General features: G+C 37.3%; 1 protein-coding gene across 1 annotated transcript in view; it reads right to left on the reverse strand.

The window, feature by feature from the left end:
* LOC150079904 (nuclear receptor-interacting protein 3-like) overlaps positions 1–13,838 on the reverse strand; it is a 41,422-nt gene that overhangs the window by 12,114 nt on the left and 15,470 nt on the right. The window contains exon 4 of the mRNA XM_090383562.1: positions 4,385–4,467. Coding sequence (XP_090239688.1) covers positions 4,385–4,467 — 83 coding nt within the window. The remainder of the gene's footprint in view (positions 1–4,384; positions 4,468–13,838) is intronic.

Below are 13,838 nucleotides of genomic sequence, written 5' to 3' on the forward strand. Positions count from 1 at the left end.
AGTATAATGAGCAATTGTGCAGAGAAATAGAGTGGGCCATTAATCAGAGTGTTTTATAATGGGGGATTTTAATTTCCCAGAGATTGACTGGAATTTGTGGGTTTGTTACTCACACACTAGCAAGGCTTATGTGGATTTATTGGATGATTGTTGTCTACAGCAGCATGTTCAGGAGGCAACTAGAGGGAGTAATACTCTTGACCTGATTATCAGCAGTGATCACAGTGTGATGAAGTGGGATTTACTCAAAGAGGTAACTGCCATCAAGGGTAAAGGGAAGGGTTTTTGCTTTCGTAAAGGTGACTACGGTGGTCTGAGACAGTATTTAAATTCTATACAGTGGAACCAACTGATGATGTTACCAACAGCAAATTCAAAATGGGAAGCATTCAAAGAATTAATCTTGGAAGCTACTAGGCTTTTCATACCAACAAAGAAATATTGTTCAAAATTTAGGCCTAAAAGGATGTCAGATGAACTAATTATACATGTAACAGAGAAGAAAAATGCATGGGATACATATAAATTAACATGTGACACAGAAGCCTATGATAGATATAAGCTGGTCTGTAACCAAGTTACAAAGGAGGTTAGGCAGACAGAGGCAGATTACAAGACATCTTTGGCAAAGAATGCAAAGAAAATCAGCAAAGAGTTCTTTACTTATGTAAACTCTAGAAGGATGGGTATGAATCAGATTGGTCCACTTGATATGGATGGTTCAACTGTTGATAATCCTGCTCAGGTAGCAACTGTGATAGGGGTTATTCAGGGAGGGGAATGCCAGAGGTGTATTCAACTCTGGCAGTAAGCTAGATAATCTTGTAATAACTGAGAGTAAAGTGGAGGGGAAATTGTTGAAGAAAACATAAGAAAGGCACCTGGGGTAGATGGAATCTATCCAGTTATATTAAAGGAGGTGCTCTCATAGAAGAGAAGCTCTCATAATTATGAGAGCTTCTCTGGACACAGGGGAGGTACCCATGGACTGGAGACGTGCAAATTTGACCCCAATCCACAAAGGAGGATCAAAGGGAGACACAGGTAATTACAGACCTGTTAGTTTAACTTCTGTTCCAGGAAAATTAATGGAGGCACTGGTTAAAGAAGCATTGCAGGATCATCTAGACAAGACTTCAGTTATAGCTCGGACACAGCATGGATTTGTTAAGGGGAAGTCTTGTCTGACTAATTTGACTGGATACTATGATGTAGTCACAAAGAAACTGGATGCAGAGAATATCATAACTTTGATATCATATATTTGGATCTTAGAAAAGCCTTTGATACTGTTGCACATGGAAGACTGCTGCACAAATTGGAGCAGTGTGGCATTGAAGGAAAATTGCTGCTATGGATAAAGGGATGGTTGAGTGGGAGAAGACAGAGAGTGCTCTTCGTGGACTAATGTTATTAGTGGAGTCCCTCAGGAGTCCCTCCTTCAGTGTTGGGTCCATTGTTGTTTTCTGTATTTATAAATGATACTGATGATTGTATATCAGGCGTAATGTCCAAGTTTGCAGATGATACGAAGGTTGGCAGGGTTGTTAATGATACTAATGAGAGTACACTGCTGCAACATTATCTAGAAAAGTTGAGCAGATGGGCTGAGAGGTGACAAATGAAGGCTAACATTGACAAATGGAAAGTACTACATATAGGAAGCAGTAACCCCAGAGTAACCTATCAACTCTGTGGTACTACACAGACAGTAGTAGAGAATGAAAAAGACCTGGGGGTAATTGTGCAGGCAGATGTGAAATTTGCTGAGCAGTGCAGATGGTCTGCGAGAGTAGCTCGTGGTGTTTTATCAATGATATATAGGAGTTTTTCTAGCAGGGATAAGGAGGTGATTATCCCCTTATATAAGGCAATGGTCAGCCACTCCTTGAGTACTGTATACAGGTCTGGAGGCCTCATTTTAAGAAGGATGTAGAGCTGTTGGAATGAGTACAGAGAAGGGCAACAAGATTAATGAATGGAACGAAGGGTTGCTCTTACGAAGAAAGGCTTAAGTTTTGAAAATTACAGTGTCGGGAGTCTAGGCACCTGCGAGGTGATCTGATTGAGGTGTATAAAGTCTTGAATGGTTTGAGCATGCTCAATGCTGATGGGATTCTTCCTCTTGCTCAGAATAATCGTCTGAGAGGGCATAAATTCAAATTGAGGAAAAACGGTTGTAGGATAGATGTGTGGAAGTTTGCCTTTAGCCAGCGGGTGGTTGATTGCTGGAACAAACTTCCATCTGTCGTTGTAGAAGTTGATAGCTTAAATAGATTCAAGGCAGAACTTAACAAACATTTGGAGTGACTGAATGGGTGAAATAAGGGTTTTTTTTTTTTTTTGGCTGATGCTATATAAGCTTGCTTTCTTACATCATGTGCCCTTGCTAATGCTAGACAGTGTTATATATTTTGCTATTTGGGCACAAAACAGAAAGGTTTTCCATATAACAAGTTGTAGAACAGCCCAGGGACGTGCCACCAATTTTTTAACAAGCGGCTTGCTTGAGAAGAATTTTAGATAAGGGTCATCCCCAGCTAATTTTTTTAATAAAAAATCTTTTGGGGATTATTTCCTTTTAACCAGATAATCCCTATTTAACAGGGAGCTCACACAAAACCCACTAGGCCCCTTCCAGCCCACTCCTCGAGCAGTCAACATAGAGTTAGCCGTAAAAAAATCACATGGGATCTGCAGGTTGAGACCAACAAGCTGAATGATTGTTCCTGTGCTTTGTTGATGCTCATGGCAAAACCTAGATGAACATAGAACTGAAGATGCTTAAAACTAAATTAAATTTAAATGGAAGATCATTGGAAATGACTGGAATATGTGAAAGGAATACATTTTCAATTACAGTTTACCCAAGCAAGTAGACACTCACAGTATACTACACCCGTAAACTGTCTGTTTTTTGGATGAAACACTTCATTTTCCAGGAGTAAAAAATGTACTACTCCCTCACTGAAGACCGACTAACTCAGCCTCAGGGTGAAAAATTCCTTGCATCGTAGATGTAATTTGAACCCAGAACTTTTCCACACAGTGTGGGATGGTCATGGTAATCACCATACTACCTATGAGGCTAAGTGGAATCAGTACACCCTGATCTACTGCACAGCCAGTCATGATGGTACTTTCAAATGACATGTGGCATGAGCTTGATAATCAATCATTCTATCACAGGGTGACTTACACTTCTATATTCCCATAAAACAAGATGGGAGTATCAATCTTCAACTTTTGTTTACAGGGAATGAATGAAACCTTATATCTCCAGACAGAGATACAAGGTTTCATTTGGTTTACAGGGAATGAAACCTCATGACTACCAAATAGAATTTCTCAACAATCTGAGAAATGATTGTTTGGTCAAGAAATTGTTTGGTAGTTGACTACCTAATTCGTGTTTAGATGAAAAAAACAGTGTTAATGCACCAAAAGAAAAAAAATAAATAAAATTGAAACAGCTAACCAATCCTAATTTATGAATTATGTAAAGCTTGCTAAAAAAACTGAAACCACTTTAAATGAGGTTCAGTGGTCAGGATCATGAGTGTAGTAGTACACACTCTTTGAATGGACTGTGGTTAAAGACTGTGTGATTGCTAAATATGATCAATGACTGCAATGACTCACATCTGGTATGAGCTTGGCACACCCAGGGTCCTGAGCTGGATATCATCATTCTTCTCTTTCTTGGTGATTCCCCTCTACTTCTGACTCTTGTTCTACCCCCCCCACTCTCAGTCAGGGTAATCCAGATTTTTTTTTTTTTGGCTAGTGCAGCATAACCCTCAGGCTTCCTTGCACCATATGGCTAATAATAATAATAACCATATTCGTGATTTATTGTAAACTACTCCAGCATGACCATGAGGTCATGCTGGAGTACAAACAAGACTATTTATTAGGACTAGTAGTAATAAAGGCAAATTGATTCAAGGAAGTGTGACTTATTTAACATCAGCCTTAAATCAAAAACAGTAGTATGATGTGAAATGACTATATTTTTAATAGTGAAACACTGCAGTCTGCAAATATTTTTTAAAAATTATTCATCAGCTAGTTAATTAATTATAATTTTGCTCAATGCTGTATTCAAGCTATATTCTTTTGAAAAATCATGCAAAACAGTAAAAGGAGCCCTCAATGGCTAATGTGAACCCAAAATTCTGCCTTTAAATGGTCTCCACTACGAGATTTTTATTTGATAAACATTGGTTGATCTTTGTGGGGTTTCACACATTTTGATGATCTGCAAATAGTGACCAAGTGGATATTCAACCATAAAAACTCTGATAGCTGTGTGCAAATGTGGAAAGGGAACTAGGTGAATTGTATAAAGATTTAATAGCAAACAATTAGTCACACAGCTTACCTTAATTTCTGGACTAAATCCATAGAGATTGTAGACACTGCATCAGAAGTGCTAATTACAGAGTAGGCTTCCACACCATTACACTGTAAGAAAATGGAGAATTATGAAGAATAAACTGGAATATACAGGATGAATGCAATATAAAGTATTAAGTGGTTCCAGATAGCAGTTGGCACAAGGGTAGGGGCACACATCTAAGGGCTCACTGGATGAACCCTTAAATGTGTGCCCCTAATGGTTTTGATATGCCCATAAAACAGTGAAATATTGTTTTAATAATACACTTTTCTTCAACATTTTTTTTAACATGACCATCATCAGTGCCCCATTCCTCCTGTCATTAAGTTGAATTTTTGTATTTTTACTTAGATTAGTTAATTTTATCTAAGTCTATTCAGAATTTGTGGCAACCTAGGCAATCTCCTAGTTTGACTAATAGGTAGTACTGGCCTTGTACCTGATTCTAGATGTTAAACTGTTTTAAATTTTAAAAATCCAGAGCTAAAATGAAAATGGATGGATGAAATGGGTAGGGTTTTTTTTTTTTTTTTTTTGACTGATGCTGTATAAGCTTGCTTTCTTGTATCATATGCCTCTGCTAATAACATGTGGTGACCCAGGCATTAATCTCAGTTGCAAATTTAGAAGGGGATACAACTGTTAAATGATTTAATGGGATGACTTCATATGATACTGTATCTGAGAGGAAATCAGAGATGCACTTCTGAATTTCTGAGGTATTTCTTTTGGTTGCAGAAATATCTTGTTCTAGCTTTGCTGATGTGCAAAATGGTTGATTCTTTTTCATCATAGTGGTGAAAATACAACTGAAGTATCCATTATATTAGGCAGTGTGGACTCTACTTCACCTGTAGCTGGCAGTGAAGTAGTACAATGTCTCATATCTGAACTACTCACATAGGAAATTTCTGGCACAATATGCAAAAGCAGGGATAATGTACAGTGGTGGCTTTAGCTTATGAGAAGCCTCCAGATAAATAACTGCATGGAATTCCTTTGGATTTTGAACCATTAACTGTAATTTTCCTATATTTGGCATCGTTTACAGTCATGCATTAATTCTTGGTGTATATGGTTGCATTTTTCAAGAAATTATGCTCATTTCTGCTGCTTATGAACATCACACAATTTGGTGAAAAGTTAATAAATGTAAACTGCACATCTTCAAACCTACATGACTGCTAAATGTAGTGATATTCTTGTTTTCTGTCTTGTGAGCTCCCCAGATACCATGTGGCCATTCTGGAATATAAACAGAAATTTTAGGACCAAGTGCAAAAGTACATTTGTACACATTGGAGCTGACCTTTGTTCAAGCTCACATGACTCTAAATATTCCAGAATATGACAGCAATGTTCCTGTAAGCTTTCTATATTGTGAACTCCTCTGATATAAATAGAAAAATATGTGAACTCCTCCAAGTATAAATAGAAAACATCTTAAATACAGTGGATGCCATTTGTATGCTCAACCTGAGTGCTCTGTGAGAGTACAGTGGATTTGTCACATTTGGACTTTGAATCCTATCAGAGACTGTGAGATATCTTAAAAACAGGACATTTAGTAATAATGTATAAATCTAACCCAAGTCACAAGCAGTCAGTATATTATCTATAAATTACATGTATTCTATGGTCTGGTTGAATCTTTTGTTGGATAAAAACATAAGATCTTGAGACCTTTTGCACGTCATGTGGACGAAGAGCAATTATGACCATTAGTTAAACACAAATTTCATGATGCAATCACAACTTATGACTCTCTCATGATAGCTTCACTGGTTTTGATCAGTGTTTGGGAAAGACTAGGGCAGTGTCCCATTTTCAACCAAAATGTTGTGTCCTGTTCATACCTTTGATCAGATGAACTTTATCTGGTTTATACCTTTGACTAGATGCACTTTGTTTGGTCTATGTACAAATGTACTCCCAATTCACAAAGGGAGATAAAAGGGAGACAAGAGTAATTACAAACCCATTAGCTTGACTTCTGTTCCAGGGAAAATAACAGAGTCACTCATCAAAGAAGTAACGCAGGATCATTTACACTGAAATGCAGTTATAGTGGTCACAGCATGAATTTGTTATGGGGCATCTTGTCTGAACAATCTGATTGGATACTATGACAGAGTAACAAAGGAACTGGATGTCAAAAAATAATTTTATTATTAGTAGTGATACAAGAAAGCAAGCTTATACAGCATCAACAAAAAAAAGAAAAAAATTTTTTTTCCATTTCACCTATCCATTCCTGACAATAGTTTGTCTAGTTCTGCCTTGAATTTATTTAAGCTGTCAACTTCCATAACGACAGATGGAATTTTATTCCAGCAATCAACCACCCATTGGCTAAAGGTAAACTTCTGCACATCATTTTGACACCATATACAGTAAACCCCCGCTATTCGCGGGGGTTACGTTCCTGAGAAATGTCACGAATACCGAAAACGCGAATACTGAGTTATGGCTCCCATAGTAATAAAGGGGTTCCGTTCCAAAGTATGAAATATATAGGAAAAACTAGTCTAAAATTTTGTCTATGTATTATATGTACCTTCATAATATGACTGTACATAGACAGTACATAGTGAAATGCAAGCATATGGCATCGAAATGAAAATAAGAAACAATTTAATATTAAATGTAATATTTATTAGAAATTTCAAACAAATCTTTCATTCCAGCGCCTTTGCTAGCTAAAAAACTTATCCCACCAGTGCTATCACCAGTTTCGCTAAAGTGTTGATAAAGGAGTTTTGCCTTTTCACGAATGATAAGTGAGCTTAATGGAATTTTATTTTGAGTTCAGTCTTCTATCCACAGATTTAAAGCTGTTTCCATTTTTTTCTAATTTAACATCACGAGTACAGAGCAAATTTTTGAAGCAATTAGTGCGTTTTCATGGGCACTACGGCGGATTTTTTCTTCCGATTTTTTGATTGATCGTACCGTTGACTCATTGATTTTATAATATTTTGCCACTGAAGAGACACTTTCACCATTAGAAATTTTGTTTAATAACTCAATTTTATTCGCTAATGTCATCACTTTCCTTGATATTTTCACATTTCCCTTGTTATTCGTAGCCATATTTCTGTACGGGTAAAAACGAACTTGTCCACAATAAAGGCACTTTCTTCCGTTAACACACTCGAAAAAGTTTGTTTTACACTGCAAAACGGTCGATTTATCACTTTTGTAAATTTACAAAAGTGATAAATCTTTTATAAATTTATCAATTTATAAATTGATAAATTTATTCAATTTATAAGCATATAAATTAAAAGCAAAAGACCAAACCGTTCACGCCAAGCACATAACACATACTGAACAAGGATTAGCAAGAAACATCCACACTCGCGATTTTGTCACCCCTCTCCCCCCCCCCACTCACTGAATGCTGTTTTGACCAGGAAAGATAATTTTAGCCACGCCTATGTTTTTTATGGCGGAAAATATTCAGGGCGCTTTAAAATTCACATTTTTTTAGGTTTCATTTTATATTAAATCAGCGATCGCAAATACGCGAAACCACGAATACAGATACCGCGAATAGCGGGGGTTTACTGTACTTAGATTTCAGAAAAGCTTTTAATGCTGTTGCACATATAAGACTGCGATACAAATTGGAACAGTGTAGCATTACAGGCAAGTTGCTGCTAGGATAAGGGATAATTGAGGGGGGAGAAAACAGAGTGGTTAACAATGGGCACTGCTTACCTTGGCCTAATGTTATTAGCAAAGTCCCCCAGAGTTCAGTGCTGGGCCCATGTTGTTTTCTATATTTATTAACGATGCTGATTAATGATATTGTGGCTTATCAGGCTTAATAGGCCACAATATCATTTGGAGAGGATACAAAGGTTATCCACCAAGTACCCCCCCTTCCTTTTGTTATTATTATTTGATTTTTTTTAGGAGGATTAGCAACTAAGGCCATACTGCTCCGGGGATATATGGTGGTCATTCCCTGACCTTTCCGCATCCTCCGTATTTGGAGGTCACGGGCTCGAACCCTGCCTTCCTTTTGTACAGCCCTGACTGTGTGTCAGGGCTGTGCAAGGGGGGGAGGAGATGTGTTGGATGCACTGACCCAGGGCCTCCAACATAGAAGGGGCTCCAAAATGCTTAAGTAGCTATAATACAGGTATAGCAAAAGAAAGGGAATGCACAAAAGCAACCATGCAGCCCCTAAATACCGCTGCACGGTCCTGTTCACAGTAACATTACATAATAGCAGTGAAACTACTATGCTGCCAGGTCTGCTACTCTAGGAGGGGTCAACGACTGATTTCTTAGTTGTTAAAGACTGCATGAAGGCCATTTGGAAATTGAGCAGAGGGGACACACAATTTATAGTTGTGCCACTGTACAAGATTAGACAGGAAGTACACTTTATATCTAATTTGTAGTACATACCAGATTATGAATTGTTGAGGAGGCTTCCATCCTGCAGTGGGTTGATAATGGCTGCACTTTACTTTTACCAGATTATTAAAAAATATGATACTTTTTTTTAACAAGCGTTCCAGTTTATCATTGACATACATGTCAATGATATACAGCTCCTGTATATCGACATAAAGTTTTCTATTTGAACTGATATTTTTGACAAGTTTTACTCAGGTTATGTATGGCATATAAAAAAAATTTACGATATTCAAAATTTATAATTTTTCTGTGCCCTTTACTGGTCTTTCTACAAACAAAGAGTACAAATTTACCTTAGCCTGAGACCTCATATATATCAGATCAAATCAAAAACTCGAGTCTTGCAATCCCTTATTGTGTAACATTTATTTACAGGGTAAACTTAAAGATCGAAATTGGAGATTTAGTTATTAATTATATCTGTAGATGGCATAAGAGGTATATGTTAATTAATTTTGTATACTTACAGATAAACATAGACAGAAAAATTGCTATAATTTTTCTGCCTTTCTACCTAATTTCTTAATATATTTATTGACTATTGAAATATGATCTTCCAACCACACAGTGGTAGTGAACTAACCATCCAGTATAACAAAAGATGAGCTGACCCAAACAGGCAGTATTCACTGCATTCTAACAGTGTAGCCTCTTGAACTGTTATTTGACCTTCCTCTTCCCATGTCATGTTCAAGAGAATAGGAAAGCCAATGGTTCATGCATTAAAAAAAAAATATGTATATTATTAGCCATTAACATTTCTTTGCTGTTATATTGCTTTGATTTTTCCATGGAACTGCCCTCCAAGACAGTGACTTGGATTTTGCAGTATACATGATGAAATAGTAGTAGTAATAGTAATCGAGGTATGCAATGCAAGAAAGCAAGCTTATGCAGCATCAGTCAAAAAAAAAAAAAAAAAAACCATTTCACACATCCATTCCTCTAAACATTTGTTCAGTTCCTCCTTGAATTTATTTAACCTATAAACTTCCACAACAACAGATGAAAGTTTGTTCCAACAAACAACTACCCACTGGCTAAAGGCACATTTCCACACATCTATTCTGACTGTCTTTCCTCAATTTGAATTTATGTCCCCATCAGGTTCGTAATCTGAGCAAGAGGAAGAATTCTATCAGAATTGAGCCTGCTCAACCCATTCAAGGCCCTACAACTCAATCAGATCACCTTACAGGTGCCTAGTCTTCAGACGCTGCAATTTGCAGAACTTAAGCCTTTCCTTGTAAGACAACCCATTCATTCCCCTCACCAATCTTGTTGCCCTTCTCTGTACTCACTCAAGGAACTCTACATCTTTCCTAAAATGAGGCCTCCAGACCTGTATGCAGTATTTAAGGCATAGCCTGACTACTGCCTTATACAAAGGAATAATCACTTCCTTTTCCCTACTAGCGAAACTCCTGTATGTCATTGACAATACCCCATGACCTGCTCTGGCAGCCTGTCTGCACTGCTCAGAAAATTTCATATCTGACTGCACAATTACTCCCAGGTCTTTTTCATTTTCTACCGCCCTATGTGTAGTAAATGAGGAAGAATAAAAGTTGGACAGTAAAAGGATGTTAACTGGTTTTGACATATGCTCAGACTGCTTTGGAAGAGAGAGAGAGTGGGAATTATAGAAAACAATTCAGAAGAATACTGCCCATGGAAGTATCTAAAGAAAAGGCATTCAGCAGAAACAGATCATCTATGAGACGGAGATTGGAGAGACTCTGTTAAAGATGAGTCATTAATTAGCCTAACTGTCAAATTTTGAATGGAATCTAGAAGCCTGAGAAATGTTTTGAGGGCACTGCCCCAGATGTGAGAACAATATTCCACGATACTGCAGATTTGCAATTTTTAGAGTGAACAGCTGTTTGGAACAAAAGTAACATTGAGAGAGAAAGAGAAAAATACTTTTTTTTTTTAGATGAACAGGAAACAATATTTGTAATGTGCTTAGGCCAAGAGAGATTAGAAGATGGGATAATCCCCATTAGAGATATATGATCTTGCCTAGAAATTGGAGTGTCATCGAAGATAAGCATAGAAGCAGAAGAATCCTTTTTGTGATATATAAGACAGATCTGAGTTTTAGAACGATTGAAATCAACTGAGTTATCTTTGCCTCAGTGGAGAATTACCTTCAGCAGAAGTTGAAGCTGTTTGTGCAGGGCAAGATTTCTCAAAATGAAAAGTGGAATGCAATGTGCTTTCATCAGCAAACCTATGGATAGGATTTTTGGTCAATGGAAGAAGGTCCTTAATATACAAGAGGAAAATAGTGGGAGAAAAAAAACTGAACTTTGGGGAACACCAGCATTAGTGGAGAAGTTAGAAGACAGAGAGCTATCTACCATCACCTACAGTGAGTGGCCAGAGAGAAAACTGGATACCCAATTACAAAAAACAGTTGAAAACTATAAGGTGGAAGCTTATTTAGAAGAACTTTATGCCAAACACAATCAAAAGCATTTGAAATGTCAAGAGCAACTGCTTGTGTTTCACTAAACTTTTCCATTGAATTTGTCCATAGATGAGTAACATAAGCCAAATATCATCAGTGGATCGACACTGACAGGATCAATACTGGTAATCATTGATCAGAGATTCTGGAATGTTTAAGAATTGGTGGTTAATTGATTTCTCCATTACTTTAGAAAGAGTAGAAGTGCAACGGGATGATAATTGTGTGAGAGGGATTTGTCACCCTTTTTAGGAACTGGCTGGATATCAGCAAATTTCCAAGCAGAAGGAAAAACACATTTGGAATAAGAAAGTGAAAAAAGATGACACAGAACTGGAGTAAGCTCAGGAGCACAGGTTTTGAGAACAAGTGGAGTGTACTGGGAATAGTGGGAGTTGGTTAGCCAAGATCATCAATACATGAGTTGGAAAAAAAATAGGATGCTAGCAGGTCAGCTTCATCTTTGGCTGAAGTGACAATAGAACCACCTGGTTTGACAGATAGAAACAGAGATGGACGAAAGTTGCAACCAATAGCTTTGGCAAGATACCAGAATTTTCAGCTACCAGTTGGAAAAGAAGCAATTTTTCTACTCTTAGCTTGTTCAAAATCTAGTTTGCACTGATAAATAACTGCTTTAAGATTGTTGCCAGTTGTGGTGTGGTGTAGGCCAAAAATGAACCTAGAGATTTGGAAACAAGCCAATTACAATATGCAAGATTTATTGGAAAACCAAGATTTAGATTAAGGATGAGATTTTAAGGTGGAGTGTGGAATAAAGGATTCCATCCCTACAAGAATAATTTCACTGACATAATCTGTGCAAATGTTGACATCAGAAGATTTGAAACAGTAATCTGACCAAAGAAAAGAAGAAAAGAAATCATGAAGATCATCCCATTTTGCATTCTTATAATGCCAAACAACATGAGGTTGAAGACGGCTTCACTGGAGAAGAGGCCATCACCAATGTGTGATATGACGTGTCTAGTGAATCACTCACCTCGACCGTGTAAAAAGGTCAAGCATGTTGGCTGCATGGTTAGGATTGTCTGGGAAAATTACCTCACTGTTAGGAAAGTTGGATTGGAGAAAGTCAAGTTTCAAAGAGTTCCAATGATTAGTGGAGTTTGGAGAACAATAGAGGCAACAGATGAATTTGACAGAATGTGGTAGAGAGATTTCAAGCCAGAGAAGATCGAAAAGAAGAGATTCCAAATCACCAAGTCTCTGACAGAAAATATCAGAACAGATATATGCACAAGTATCACCTTTGAAGCAAAAGGAATCAAACAGCAAATAGTTTGGACAATTGAGATGACCAGTGGTTGAATCGAACAATAATTGGAATTCTTTTAGAAAAAGTACGTGGGGTTCAGCAGACTGCATATGTAAATGGACATTATTGAGATTAGAACTAAGACCAAATATATTTGTGAAATGAATGTGGAAATGTTTGGTGGGGGGGGGGTTTAGATCTTTTCACAGATAAGTTTGTTCTATTAGTTTGACAATTCATGGTGTATTCGGTAGTAAGAAAATTTGGGGGGGGAAATGCTGTACACATGGTAAGAATATACCCAGCTCCTTGACATAACATGGCCTCAACAATGGCCCCACCTACACATACTATTCGGACTCCCTCCAGTCACTATCTGGCAGAGTAGATGCAGCAAGATTATACACTAGCTGATCCGATAGCCTCCTAGAGAGTTACCAATAGGTTCTAGTGGCTGGCCTGCGAATACCATTTTAGAGCTGTGCCCTCGAAATGTAAGGAAGATTGGATCTTGCTATGATGTCTATCGTAACCTCAAAAGACATCAATCATACTGCATGTGGGAGAGGATTTGCCGGAGCACTCTGGAGACTAAACGTGGGTTCGAATAAGCAAAGTGGTGGTATTGCAGCAGTTGATGAGTCAACTATCACCTAATATTGCTTAGTAACATGGAGTGGGGGTGGCATTCCTCCATGTAGTGTGGGTGCCACACCTCGATCCCTGCTTGCCTGCTGTGTGCTAGCTGCTGTATTTCAGGGCTTGCACACATGGGGGTTATATCCAGGGTTACTAACAGTCTCACCATCATGAAGGTGCAAGCAGAGGATTTAGCTGTCACAGACCAACCTGAACTTTGCCAAAATTAAGTCCAATTGACTTGAGAGTCACTTCAATATCGGTTAGATCAGCATTTCAGAATCCCAGGTGGCTAGCATTGCTGGCATATATGAGAGAATGTCTGCACAGCCTCAAGGGCCAAATATTATAATAACTAATTTAATTAATTAAAACTTTATTTTATTTGGCTTTACAAATATTACCATAAGCTTGTATTTTGATAGCTGCACAAATCATTTGTTACTTTTTAAATGAATTACTATTAGCTTTTAAATATAATATATGAAATATAATATACCAATAACAATAAATTTAATATTGTACAAATATAAAATATTAAAAACATGTAATAATATAATAAAATATATAATAATAAATTAAAATTACCTAATCATTTGTTTAATTAT

Source organism: Mastigoproctus giganteus, chromosome 10 (genome assembly GCF_048544385.1).
Source record: "Mastigoproctus giganteus isolate SK-2022 chromosome 10, ASM4854438v1, whole genome shotgun sequence".
Taxonomy (NCBI): domain Eukaryota; kingdom Metazoa; phylum Arthropoda; class Arachnida; order Uropygi; family Thelyphonidae; genus Mastigoproctus; species Mastigoproctus giganteus.